The following is a 14,633-nucleotide window of genomic DNA, read 5'->3' as shown; positions in this document are numbered from 1 at the left end:
TTAGTTATAAGCCTTACCTGAAGGGTTTATTGTTTGACGTATCATTATATTTTAAAACTTTTACTCTGCTCTTTAAAATAAGTATATGCCTTTTATAGAAAACTGGAAAAGCATGGGAAATTATGTTGTTGTTGCTAGCTGCCCCCATGCACAACGGGATTGGACCATTGTGATCCACAGAATTTTCATTGGCTGATTTTTTTGGAAGTAGATCACCAAGCCTTTCTCCTAAAAGAGATTATAATAACCTATAATTCCCACCACTGAGAGATGTTAACATCCTAACTTTTCTTTCTTGCCTTTTTTCCATACACATACATATATATGCATACTTTTTACATAATTAAGACCATACTCTGCAGAGAAGTTTTTTTGCTGCCTCTATTTAATATTGTACCTTATAATTAAGTTTTAAGAGCATTTCTGTCTGTCTGTCTCTCTCTCCTTCTTTCTCTTTGGTTATTCTTGTTCTCTAACTCTTTTACTGCAGTCATTATTTCTACTTTTTCACCAAACTTATGTTTCACAGAAACTTATGAGGCTTTAGGCAAATGCATTATTCTGCTTTGGCATAAAAACTAATTGCAATCAAATTTTGTCTGAGAAAAGGCCCAGAGCTAGCTAATCAAGAGGAAAAAAATAGATGCTTATTTTGACTTATATACTATACTAAAGAATATATTCATCAATGGACTGGGAAAATACAGTCAAGTATAACCAAATTTATATCTTCCTAAATGTTCTAAGAGAAGAATACTGTTTTGCCAGTTTGGATTTTATGCCCTCTTAAAAGTTGCTTTCTAAGTTTAGAGTGAGCACTAAGTCCAAGATTCACAAACATAGTTGCAGAAGTGGGAAGAACATATTAGGGAAGTGATGTGCTAATGTTCTTAAGAGCAAAGGGCCAAGAAGCTAGGTCACAGAATTTAGGTTTGCCGTGGGAAAAAGAAAATCTAGTTCTGGAGCACTCGAGCAGTGTATTACAGGGTTTTTGAGGGAGATTTCTCTAGGACCTCTATTTTAGATTAATTGGAAAGGAGGAATATACCAGTTAATTTAGATATGAGCCACAGCTGAAGAGATAGTGACCTGGATTGAGTGGCAATGGAGATGAAAATTGCCAATCTGAGAGCTCTTCAGAGAAGTAATTGACAGTAATGATAAAAACTGAGAAAAATTCACCCAGCTGTCTTGAGGTAATTGGCAGGAATATTTGTCACAAGGAACAAGGATGTGGCCTTAATTTATCTGGGAGGTGGGGAGCCTTGCCATATGAAGGATACTGGGCTTCCCTGTAAAGAACTCTTTGATGCCACCTGTTTCCCTGACTTGGTCTAAACTGCTTCCTCTGGCTAAGGCTGCGAGAAGTCTATGTAGCTGTTGTATACTTCCCTCTCTCCTCTTTTCATAATGTTTTCCTGCTTACTTATCTTTTATGCCCACTTCACAGCTTCCACTTATTTAAGGTCCAGATTATGAAAGGATATAAATGCCTATGTTACAGAATTTGGGCAGTGGGAAACTACTGCAGGGTTTAGTAGCTCGGAAGAGACAAAAACAGATTTGTGCTTTAGAAAAATCCCACTGCTTTCTGTATGAAAAATAGATTGTTGGTACAAAAATGAAGGTAGCAAGGCCAGTTAGGAAGATGTCACAGTAATCTAAGTGAGAGATGATAGTGTTTGTGGGGATGAGAAAAAGTAGATGAAATTGAGAGGAAGTAAAATCAACAACACAGGGATTGATGAGGTAGAAAGTGGGGAAGAGAACTTGTTCAATGTTTTCTGTATCCTCTGTGAAATAGGAAACAAAGTTATCTTCTGAAAGTGAGCAAGGAAATGGAAGTATCCAAGTTTTTAAAAGCATGGAGAAGGTTTGAAATAATCACTGTGGAGAACAGAAGAGAAAGCTGACTGGGAAGGGAAGATAATGTTAAAGATCCAGTTAGGGCTGGAGACCTTGAATTTATATGGCATCTATCTTTGAAAATATGTGATATTCTTTAGCAGTATTTGGTAGTTTTAGTATAGGCATGAGAAGACAATCGAATTTATCCAGGGTTGAGGTTTTGTCACATAAGTGCAGTGGAAAGACAATGGGGCAAGAGAATTGAGCATTTTGTGTAGACAGTGATTGAAATAATGAACCCTAGACTCTACATTGGATAAAGAAGCAAGAAAAAGGAAGCTTATGGTGAGGTGGTGAGGGGAGGGAGGGAGAGAGAGAAAGACAAGAAATTGAAGGTATTTGTGATTGCACTGAGAGTAAATTATGTAAAAAAAGATAAAGCTGGAATTGGGATATCTAGTTTTAGTATTTCAGAAGTGATGCAGTTGCAGATAAAACAGTCCAAGCTGTGAGTAGTTGTGCTTTAGAACTGGAACTGGAGTTGGGAGAGATGAGGAGGTAATTGGAAATGAAATGAGGTGACCAAGGAAGGGTAATGCAGGGTGTTGGTGGGTGATCTATATGGATCTTGAAATCTTCCAGGATGATGGCAGGACTTGGGGTGAAGAAGATGCCAGCCAGTCCAGTAAGCCATGAGCCAAAGCCTTCAAGAGAAGTAGAAAGTGGTACAGCACACCCGGCATGGTCCCATGTACATAGAAGCTGCTCAATAAGCCAAATTGATTGATTCTTGTAGTACATCTCTTCCACTAGATTGTAAGCTCCTTTAAGGTAATGGACTATGTCTTGTTTTTCTGTTGCTTTGCTCACAGAGTAATGGGATCTTAGAATAGGAGGGACCTGCAGGGATCTTCTAACCCAGTAGTTTTCAAACTTCTGCTCTCTAAAACTTTAGGAATTCTGCAGAGTGAACTCAGAAATTACTTTGGGAGATGAGAAAAGACTGATCAGTGGAAGTGTGAGCCCCCCCAACACATTTCCGTTTCATGTATTTTACATGTGGGGCTCCGTGTAATATTTTACTTAAAGAAAGAATCCATAGCTAAATAAGTTTGAAAACCACTGATATTTAGAAAGTTGTCTTTTTTCACAGATGAGGTCTCTGAGACCGAGAGACCTCATTAACCCACAATCAGAACTAGTAATGAATCCTTTCCAATAAAAATTAAGAACTATATTAGCATAAAGGAGACATTTTAGAGTCATGGTGGGTTTTACAGTATCTGCAATGCAGGTATGTGGACCATAGGACATGTTCTTGGCTCCTTACCACTTTTGCCCATACAACTTTTTCTCCTATATAATATGTATTTTTTAATCTATTCAGTTTGTCTTCGGTTTCTACATGTACATATTTTCTCTTATACCGTTTGAAAGGTAAAGCCTGTTTGTTTTTGGTGTATTTTAATAGATCTTTGTCCTAATGTATCAAGATCACTTTATATTAAAGTCCCATATACTAAGGTATTGCTAGTTCTCCTCAATTAATTAACTAATGTGAACACAGTTCATTTATCGAGACCATTGATGCAGCTGTAAAATGGCATTAGCCAGGATTGTCCCCTGGAGAGCACTGTGTATCATTCCCTCCAAGTCAATGGAGTCATGTTCTGAATGTGGCTTTACAAATACTCTTCATGGATCCACTTAAGAGGAGAACCATTTAAACTTTATCTTTAAACTGTGGAAATGTAATGAAGGCTAGTGTTCTTCCATGTCTGCATGATGAGTACACCAGTAGAGAAGGAAATTAAATTGGTCTGGCTAAGGTTACCCTTTATAAATTTATTCACCCTTTTAAAGGTAACAAATCAAGCATCTTCATAGATATTAAACTTAAATGACCAGCTCGTAGTTTTGACGTTTTTTAAACTTTTTCTTTTGAGATAATTATAGATTTACATGCAGTTGTAAGAAATAATACAGAGAAATTCCATATATATGTTTTACTCAGTTCCCCTAATGGTAACATCGTACAAAACAATATCACATCTAGGGTACTAACATTGATTTAGTCAAGATACAGAACATTTCTATCACCATAAGGATCCTCATGTTGCCCTTTTATAGCCACATCAACTATAACCACACCATACCTACTGGCCCACCCTTTCTTTAACCCCTGGCAACCACTAGCCTATTCTCCATTTCTATAATTTTATCATTTCAAGAATGTTATATAAATGGAATCATACAATATGTAACCTTTTGGAATTTGCTTTTTTCACCCAGCATAGTTCTCTGGAGATTCATCTAGATTGTTGCATGTATCAATAGTTTGATCCTTTTTATTACTGAGTAGTATTCCATGGTCTGGATGTACCACAGTTTGTTTAACCAGTCACCCATTGAAGGACATCTGAGTTATTTCCAATTTTTGGCTAACATGAATAAAGCTGATATAAATATATGTGTGCAGGTTTTTATGTGGACATAAGTTTTCTTTTCTCTGGGATAATTCCCCAGCAGTGCAGTTTCTGGGTCATATGATAGTTTCATGTTTAGTTTTTTTATGAAATTGCTAAACTATTTCCAGAGGGCTCTGCCATTTTACATTCCGGCTAGCAATTTGTGAGTGATCTAGTTTCTTTGTATCCTTGCCAAGATTTGGTGTTGTCACTTTTTAATTTTAGCCATTTTGATTGTTATAAGGTGGAATCTTATTGTGGTTTTAATTTACATTTCTCTAATGGCTAGTGATGTTGAACATTTTTCTTGTGCTCATTTGCCATATGTATATCTTGTTTGGTAAAATGTCTCTTCATATCTTTCGCCCATGTTGCAATTGGATTGTTTGCTTTTTTACTGTTGAGTTTTGATAGTTCTTTACATATTCTAGATACTAGTCCTTTGTCAGATATGTGATTTGAAAATATCTCCCAGTCTGTAGCTCGTCTTTTCATCTTCTTCACAGAGTTTTCATGGAGCAAAAGTTTTCAATTTTGATGAAGTATCAATTTTCCTTCTGTAGATCACGGTTTTGGTTCAAGTCTAAGAACATTTGTCTAAACCTAGTCTTGAGGATTTTCCTCTGTGTTTTTTCTTAAACTCTTACAGTTTTATGTTTTACATTTAAGTCTATGATCAATTTTGAGTTAATTTTTGTATAAAGTGTGAAACTTAGGTCAAAGTTTATTTTATTCTATTTTGCCTGTAGATAGCCAGTTGCTCCAGCACCATTTATTTAAAGACCATCTTTCCTCCACTGAATTTCTTTTGCACCTTTGACAAAAATGAATTGGCATATTTGTGGGGGCCTGTTTCTGGGTTCTCTATTCTATTCCATTGATCTATGTATTTATCCCTCCATGAATACCACGACAGTCTTGATTTCTGTAGTAATATAATAAGTCTTGAAATTGGGTACACTAATTCTGCTTTATTTTTCTTTTTCAAAATTGTTTAGCTATTCTAGTTCCTTTGCCTTTCCATGTGGATTTTAGAATAATAATATCTATTTTAAAAAATCTTGCAGGGATTTTGATAGAAATGGTGTTAAACCTATATCAGTTTGGAGAGAATTGACATCTTTACTATTTAAAGTCTTCCAATCCATGAACACAATATGTTCCTCCGTGTGTTTAGATATTTGATTTCTTTCATCAGTGTTTAGTAGCTTCAGTACATAAGTCCTGTACATATTTTGTTAGATACACACCTAGGTATTTAATTTATTTTTGAGCAATTGTAAATGGTATTGCATTTTTAACTTTCAGTGTCCACATGTTCAGTAGTAGTATATAGAAATAAATTGATATTTATATGTTTGTCTTGTGATCTTGCTGAACTCACTAGTTCTAGGAGTTTGGTTGGTTGGTTGGTTTTTATAGATGCCTTGTGATATTCTACATAGACAGTCATGTCATCTTAAAATTGGGCAGGGGTGGGAATGGGGGGAGGAGGCCACGTTACCTCTCAGCAGTGGTGAAAGCCCTGACTCTCTACTAGGCCTCGTCTGACACTACCCATCGAAAAGGGAGAAGGGTGTCTTGTCACTGCCAAGTAGATGTGGGAGTCCAGGCTCCCCATGTGATCTCCACTGACACTCGGGGTGGGGAGATGCTGGGAAGGCCTCTTTACTGCTTGGCAAGGATGAAAGTCCTGGATCCCTACTTGACCTTCCCTGACACCATCCCAGTGGAGAGGTGGGGACTGGACACTTGTTACAGACTGGCAAGGGTAGGGGGAGGGCCACAGTGTTTTTTTCTGTGGTGTTTGGCTAGAGTAGAGTAGTTATTATCTAAAAGTTTTCTGTCTTGGTCTTTTGGCTAGAGAGTGCAGACTTTTGTTGGGGCTTTTTTTGTCTGTGCCTGTTGGTGTTTCTGGGTTGGCCCACTTCTTCATTCCCAAGCCTGGGATACATGAGGCAAAAAGAAAACCCAGGGAACTCACTGCCATGTCATTGCTCAAGTCCTGAGTTTCCTAGTAGGTTGGCCTTCTTCTCTCCACCTTTCAGGGTCTTCTTATATTTGTCTAATATATAATGTCAAGGGCTTTTAGTTGTACTTGTTGTTAGGTGCCGTTGAGTCGATTCCGACTCATAGCAACCCTATGTACAACACAACGAAACACTGCCCAGTCCTGCGCTATCCTCACAATCCTTGCTATACTTGAGCCCATTGTTGCAGCCACTGTGTCAGTCCATCTTGTTGAGGGTCTTTCTCTTTTTCACTGACCCTCTACTTTACCAAGCATGATATCCTTTTCCAGGGACTGATCCGTCCTGATAACATGCCCAAAGTATGTGAGATGAAGTCTTGCCATCCTTGCTTCTAAGGAGCATTCTGGTTGTACTTCTTCTAAGCCAGATTTGTTTGTTGTTTTGGCAGTTCATGGTATATTCAATATTCTTTGCCAGCACCACAATTCAAAGGCGTTCAATTCTTCGAGCTTCCTTATTCATCGTCCAGCTTTCACATGCATATAAGGCGATGGAAAATACCATGGCTTGGGTCAGGTGCACCTTAGTCTTCAAGGTGACATCTTTGCTTTTCAACACTTTAAAGAAGTCTTTTGCAGCAGATATGCCCAATGCAATGTGTCATTAGTTGTACTTAGTGGGAGAAATAGCTAAAAGTATGTTTACTCTATTTTCCAGTTTTCAAGTATATCTAGCCTCCATTGGGAATAGGAAAGAGAAGAGAGCTTGTGGAGGGGAGAAAAAGTCATTTTGTCATAAACTTATTTTTAAAGCATCTTATTCTTTATTGCATACTCTTGTATCATTTGAATATATTATCTTAAAACACTGCTGAGATCAAAATCAAGTGTTTAATTCTTTTTTATACAGTGTTAGAGAAATTTTAAAAGGAAGAAACCTCTCTAGACACAGTATTTCTCCCTGTTTTGTTTCAGTTTTTTTCTCTATGTACATTTTCCTACAGTATATATGTGTATCTATGTATTGTTTTGTGTACCATTTTAGTTAATTTGATAAATATTTTTGTATGTTGATGAATAGTCTTTATCACTTTCAAGTTGATTTACCTTTAATTCTCTTAGCCAATTCTTTGTCTTCATTTAGTTAGTATTTTAAATAATGTGGTTGTGAAAATTATTGAACATTCAGCTTTTTCTTCTTACGGATTTTATTGCAGTAAATTCATTTATGTGCAATTATTCAATCAAAAGGTGTGAAAAAATTTTATGGCTCTTGATCTTTATTGTCATACTGCCTTCCTGAAGGATTTGAGCCCCAAGTGTAATTTGTAAAGTGTGCTGTGCTAGACTTCAAGGTACTTGAAAGAAATTTAAGATTAAGGGAATAAAAATAAAATGGATCTGTTTGTGTCCACTTTGCTTTTTACCCACATGCTCTAACAATGGAAGATGCATTCCCTGCCCTTGATTTCTATAAATCACAGTTGTGTGGTTTCCTTCTCCCCCTCTGGCTTCTCAGTCTACTCTGCAGGCTCCTATTCCTCTGCTAGTTCCTTATAAATTCTTTACGCTTCTGTCTAGTATGATACTCTCCTCCTCTCATTTTACACCTTCCCCCTTGATCATCTTAAGTACGTACAAGATTTTTATCTTTTTGTGTGTGTGTGTGAAAAGTGAGAAGTTTACAGAGCAAATCAGTTTCCTATTAGATAGTTTGTACATAAAGTGTTCCATGACATTGGTTGCATTCCCCACAATGTGTCAACACTATCCCCATTTTCATCCTAGGTTCCCCGTTTCCTTTTGCCCTGACTTTCTACCCCTTCCTGCCTTCTCATCTTTGCTTTTGGGCAGATATACCCTTTTGATCTCGTATAATTGATTGTTCTAAGGAGCAAATTCCTCTCAGGTGTTATCGTGTATTTTATGGGCCCGTCTATGGTTTGGCTGAAAGATGGTCTGCAGGAATGGCTTCAGTTCCAATTCAGAAGAGTGTCTTAGAGCCATAGTCTTGGGGTTCCTCCAGTCTCTGTCCGACCAGTAAGTCTGGTCTCTTTTGTGAATTTGATTTTTCATTCTACAATTTTTCTCCTGCTCTGTCTGGGACCGTCTGTTGTGATCCCAGTCAGAGCAGTCAGTAGTGGTAGCTGGGCACCATCTAGTTCTTCTGGTCTCAGGGTCATGTAGCCTGTGGTTCACGTAGTCCATTAGTCCTTTGGACTAATTGCTCCCTTGAGTCTTTGATTTTCTCCACTCTCCTTTGCTCTGGATGGGAAGAGTGCAATAGTTGTATCTTAGATGGCCACTCACAAGCTTTTAAGGTCCCAGACACTGCTCATCAAAGTAGGATGCAGAATTTGTCTTTATGAACTGTGTTGTGCCAGTTGATGTAGATATCCCCCTAGTCTATCTATGGTTTTTGCTTTCAAGCCTAGGAACTTTGGCCCTCAAGGTGTTTGGTTATGTCTAAGAAGTTGCCCTGACTGTGGCTCTTGCGTGCTATATTGTCTATGTTAACATATAACCAGCACCTACAGTTATATATGTAGAAATATCTACCACTAAACCTATATCTGCAAGTGGGTGTGTTCCCTCATGCCCTCCCACACCTCTTGGCATACCTATCTACTTATGTATCTGTTCCTAAATTATTGTTTGTTAATACTATTGTTGCAGGATTGTCTATGCTATAATAATTACCGTAGTTGTCCTTTATTCTTGTGTTCCTCTCAGTGTCCTCCCATGCCTTGGTCATGTTTTGCTGACTTCTCCCATATTGTGTATTGCCTTTCCCTTTACACCAATATTAACACATGTCTTATATCTGTTTGGTAATTTTCCCTCCCTTATCCTCCCTAGTACCCATCAGAGATTTTTTTCTTTTCTGTGTTTAAACCTTTCCTTGTTTCTTTATAATAGTGGTCTCATACAATATATGCCCTTTTGTGATTGACTTATTTCAGTCAGCATAATGTCCTCCATAATCCATGTTGTGAGAAGTTTCACAGATTCATCGTTATTCTTTATCATTGCGTGGTATTCTATTGTGTGTATGTACCACAGTTTGTCAATCCATTCATCTGTTGATGGACACTTAGGATGTTTTCATCTTTTTGCTATTGTGAATAATGCTGCAGTGGACATGGTTGTGCATATGTTTATTCATGTCACGGCTTTTATTTCTTTAGGGTATATACTAAGGAGTGAGATTGCTGGGGCATATGGTATTTCTATTTCTAGCTTTTTAAGGAAGTACCATACTGTTTTCCATAGTGATTGTAGCATTTTACGTTCCCATCAGCAGTGTCTAAAGAGTTCTGTATCTGTACCTTCATCACTGATGTCTTTCCATTCTACATCCACATTCCCCCATCTTGGTAATGGTCTACCATCCACTTGCCCATTTGCCCCAGTCAGAAATCCAGGTGTTTTCCTTGATTCCTTCTTCTTCCTCACCCACCACATTCAGCAAATGACAAATCTTATCAACTTTACCTTCCAAATATCTCCAGAATGTATTACTTCTTTCCATGCCCACTATTCTAGTTCTAGTCACTGTTGTTTATTACATGGATTACTACAACAGTCTTTCTGGTTTCCCTGCTAGATGGCATTCAAATAATCTTTCTAAAGTACATTTTCCCTTTTGCCTTTAGGCTTTTATATGTATTATTTATTCTTTCATCCCAATATACCTTTCTTTTTCCCTCTTCTCTTCTTACCAGAGCCCTGCCTCAGCATACATAAGCACACACAATTATACACTTACTATACATTTATTTACCTAGCTTGTGCCTACTCATCCATCAAGCCTCAGATTACTTACTACTAGTTTTATCTAACCACTTGTTTACTTATCTTTATTTCCCACTAAACTCTAAACTCCTTAAAACCAAAAAAAAAAAAACAAACCTGTTGTCGTCAAGTTGATTCCAGCTCATAGTGACACTACAGGACAGAGTAGAACTGCCCCATAGGGTTTCCAAGGAGTGGCTGGAAGATTCGAACTGCCAACCTTTTGGTTAACAGCTGAGCTCTTAACCACTGAGTCACCAGGGTTTCCTAAACTCCTTAGGGAAGGGATTATATCCTGTTGTAGTAGTCCTATTGTTTTTGTTGTTGTGTGCTCTGATGTCAATTCCAATCATGGTGACCCTGTAGGACAGAGTAGAACTACCTTGTAGGGTTTGCTAGGCTTTAATCTTTACAGGAGCAGGTTACCAGGTCTTTTCTCCTATGAAACAGCTGGTAGGTTGGAACAGCTGGTGGGTTTGAACCCCGACCTTTCGGTTAGCAGCTGAGCACTTAACCATTGCACCACCAGGCCTCCTTGTAGAAGCCCTAGTGCTTGCCAGAATTTCTGGTGCTTACTGAGTAAATATTTTGTTTTCTTTTAAAGCTGTATCTGCCCAGTGCTGTAACTAAAGGTTGAAAAATTAAAAAACTGAAACTCGTTGGTTGTATGTAGACAAAAGTCTATGATAGGTCATATTTCTGAATGTGAGTAAAAAATATGACTCATACATTTTTAAAATTGTGGTACAGATATACACAACAAACATTCACGAATTCAATAGTTTCTACATGCACAATTCAGTGACATTGATTATACTCTTTATGTTGGACAGTCTTTATCTCTTTTTCCTAATTATTCTACCACCGTTAAAGTAAATTCAGTGCCCTCCCAAGCAAAATCTCCTCCTTTCCCCCTCTTTTGCAACCCTGGTAATTATTCATTTTTTTAAAAGTTTACTTAGAAGAGTATGATGACTGCTGTGCTATAGAATTCAAGTTGAAAATCTCACTTGCAGTGTGTTCTTGACTTGTAGCTTTTTTCTCCATAATCTGCTACTATAACAAGCATTTTGATAGTTTTTTATTGTTATATTTATACCAAGTCCCAAATTAGGAGAAAATAAGCAGAAGGAAATTCCAGAGGAGTCAGTAAAGGAGGGCACTATTCCAAGAGAAGGGCAGAAGGAGGAGTACTCACAACAGAATCAAGACATGAAAGATGAAGAACAGCAGTTCACCATAAAGCCTGAGGAAGTTGTGAGGCTTAGAGAAGAGCTGAGCCGTATGAATGAGAGCCTCCTCCAGTCTCAGAGCTCTGGGGATAGTTCAGATGACAGTAGTGCCCAGGTAGGTGCTATAAACAGGAACTCCGCCTGGGTCCATTTCCTACGATCAGTTATGGATATAAGCATAATTTTTATGTTATCATTAATATATATTTGTTGAATACTATAAGCATGGCTTGAGGAGTAATGAAATAGCAACTAAAACCTGAACTTAAGCCCATCAGTTGACACACTTTATTATAAAGTGTTTTTAGGCAGCATCTAGGCTCAGCAGGGAAAAATGTTAGGATTGATTATGAGTGGCTGCCATGGGCAGGTGGGATAGGGAATGCAGCATATGTGCCAATTTTCTATTCCTGGTATATAACTTATATGTACAAAGTACTTTGTTTTAGTGGGGGTTGACTACGTACTTGAAATTGTTTTAAATATGGCTATTACTTTTACTAGACGTCTACCTGCAGGAGAAATGCGGGCAATGCCTACCAGCCACGCCTCAGTTCATCTACCTCAGTATCACAGGTTCTCTCTTACACAATCCAAAATCTCTCTACGTATGCCTTTCCATAAATTATTATGAGATCCACAGAGAAGGGAGGATTTTGTACTCATAAGTAAACACACTTCAAAAGGCTGATATATTCATTTGAAAAGTGATTCAAGTACACATGTAGAAAAAAGAAGAGTAACAGTAAAAAGAGTCAAAAATATATTTGAGAAGAGATTCAGATACATAGTTTGAAAACTAGACAAGACACAGTAGACAAGGAAAAATTAGACAGCTGAAAGGAGACTCAGATACACATTTGAAAGAAAAGAGAGTCATCTGATTTCTTCAGAAAACAAAGGAGAATAAGATATTAAATATTCAGAAAGGTTATTATAAACATCTCCCATGCAGTGCCTTTATTGGACATTGGGCCAATTTAGAGGGGTTAAGCAGTGGCTGAACACTGTGGTCACAAAGATTATAAAAATCTTTGCTTAGGAGCTTAGAATAATCATTGTACTTTTAGAGGATGAGATTTAAAGTATGAAAAGTAATACCCTGGTTGATTTATTAATTTTCATTAACTTATCCTTTCCCATTATTTGAAAAATCATTTTGCAAAACCCAAGAAGGAGATGGAAAAACTACTAAAGAAAAATTGTAAGGGGGGTTGGGTGTAAACGACATTTTGTGGAGTCCTATATGCCATACAGCCTCCTAGGGTTTCACTGAATTCTAGCACAGTTCAGTAGTTGTTTTCCATGATGTTACTGTTGTTAGGTGCCACCAAGTCGATTCTAACTCATAGCGACCCTGTTTACAACAGAACAAAATACTGCCCTGTCCTGCGCCATCCTCACAATCTTTGCTATGCTTGAGCCCATTGCTGCAGCCACAGTGTCAATCCATCTCACTGACGTTTTTCCTCTCTTTCGCTCACCCTGTAATTTACCAGGCATGATGTCCTTCTCCAGGGACTAATCCCTCCTCGTAACATGTCCAAAGTATGTGAGGCAAAGTCTCACCATCCTTGCTTCTAAGGAGTATTCTGGTTGTACTTCTTCCAAGACAGATTTCTTCATTTTTCTGGCAGCCCATGATGTATTCAATATTCTTTGTCAACACCACAATTCAAAGGCATCAGTTCTTCTTCTGTCTTACTTATTCATTGTCCAGCTTTTGCATCCGTATGAGGCAGTTGAAGACACCATGGCTTGGGTCAGGCGTACTCTTAGTCCTTAAAGTGACATCTTTGCTTTTTCAGACTTTAAAGAGGTCTCTTGCAGCACATTTGCCCAATGTAATGTGTCATTTGATTTCTTGACTGCTGCTTCCATGGGTGTTGATTGTCCAAGTAAAATGAAATCTTTGACAACGTCAATATTTTCTGCATTTATCATGATGCTGCTGGTTGGTCCAGTTGTGCGGATTTTTGTTTTCTTTATGTTGAAGTGTAATCCATACTGAAGACTAGTCTTTGATCTTCATCAATAAGTGTTTCAAGTTCTCTTTGCTTTCAGCAAGTAAGATTGTGTCATCTGCATATCGCAGGTTGTTAATGAGTCTTCCTCCAATCCTGATGCTATGTTCTTCTTCATATAGTCCAACTTCTCAGATTATTTGCTCAGCATACAGATTGAATAAGTATGGTGAAAGGATACAATCCTGACGCACACCTTTCCTGATTTAAACCACACAGTATCCCCTTGTTCTGTCTGAATGACTGCCTCTTGGGCTATGTACAGGTCCACATGAACACAATTAAGTGTTATGGAATCCCCATTCTTCACAATGTTATCCATAGTTTGTTATGATCCACACAGGTGAATGCCTTTGCCCAGTCAATGAAATAAGGTAAACATCTTTCTGGTATTCTCTGCTTTCAGCCAAGATTCATCTGATATCAGCAATGATATACCTAGTTCTACATCCTCTTCTGAATCTGGCTTGAACTTCTGGCAGTTCCCTGTTGATGTACTGCTGCAACTGCTTTTGAATTGTCTTCAGCAAAATTTTACTTGTGTGTAATATTAATGATGATTGTTTGATGATTTCTGCATTCAAAGGATTATTTTTCTTTGGAATGAGCACAAAAATCTGTCTTCCGAATTTCTTGGCATAGACAAGTGAGCACCTCCAGTGCTGCATCCATTTGTTGAAACATCACAATTTATACTCCATTGATTCCTGGAGCCTTGTTTTTCACCAATGCCTTCAGTGCAGCTTGGACTTCTTCAGTACTATTAGTTCTTGATCATATGCTCCCTCCTGAAATGGATGAACGTCAACCAATTCTTTTTGGTAGTGTGACTCTGTGTATTCGTTCCGTCATCTTCTGATGCTTCTGGCATTGTTCAATATTTTCCCCAGAGAATCCTTCAAATGTATATTTTTTATTTTTTCCCATACAAAAATCTATATGTACATTGTTATGTGACTCTAATTGCTCTCCCCATACTGTGACAGCACACTCCTCCTTTCCACCCAATTCCCCATGTCCATTCAACAAGCTCCTAACTCTCTCTGCCTTCCCATCTCACCTCCGGACAGAAGCTGCCCATTTAGTCTCTTGTATCTACATGAGCTAAGAGGCACATTCCTCACAAGTATCACTTTATGTCCCACAGTCCAGTCCAATCCCTGTGCGAAAAGGTGGCCTCGGAAATTGTTTTAGTTCTGGGCTGATAGAGAATCCAGGGGCCATGCTTTCCGAGGTTCCTCCAGTCTCGGTCAAACCATTAAGTCTGGCCTTCTTACTAGAATTTGAGTTCTGC

General features: G+C 38.1%; 1 protein-coding gene across 3 annotated transcripts in view; it reads left to right on the top strand.

Moving 5' to 3' along the window:
• Positions 1-14,633, top strand: part of LOC101359260 (phosphopantothenate--cysteine ligase) — a 162,303-nt gene that overhangs the window by 69,087 nt on the left and 78,583 nt on the right. The window contains exon 9 of one of the 3 annotated variants that reach the window (XM_023727145.1): positions 11,187-11,338. The exons of the other annotated variants lie outside the window; for them this stretch is intronic. Within the exon in view, the coding sequence (XP_023582913.1) occupies positions 11,187-11,207 (21 nt within the window). The 3' untranslated portion in view covers positions 11,208-11,338. Of the gene's footprint in view, positions 1-11,186; positions 11,339-14,633 lie in introns of those variants that run through there. 3 annotated transcript variants of the gene reach the window in all.

This window comes from Trichechus manatus, unplaced genomic scaffold, assembly GCF_000243295.1.
Source record: "Trichechus manatus latirostris isolate Lorelei unplaced genomic scaffold, TriManLat1.0 scaffold00015, whole genome shotgun sequence".
In the NCBI taxonomy this organism is placed as follows: Eukaryota; Metazoa; Chordata; class Mammalia; order Sirenia; family Trichechidae; genus Trichechus; species Trichechus manatus.
The sequence above is the reverse complement of the archived record's forward strand: the minus strand, read 5'-3'. Positions and strand labels throughout refer to the sequence as shown.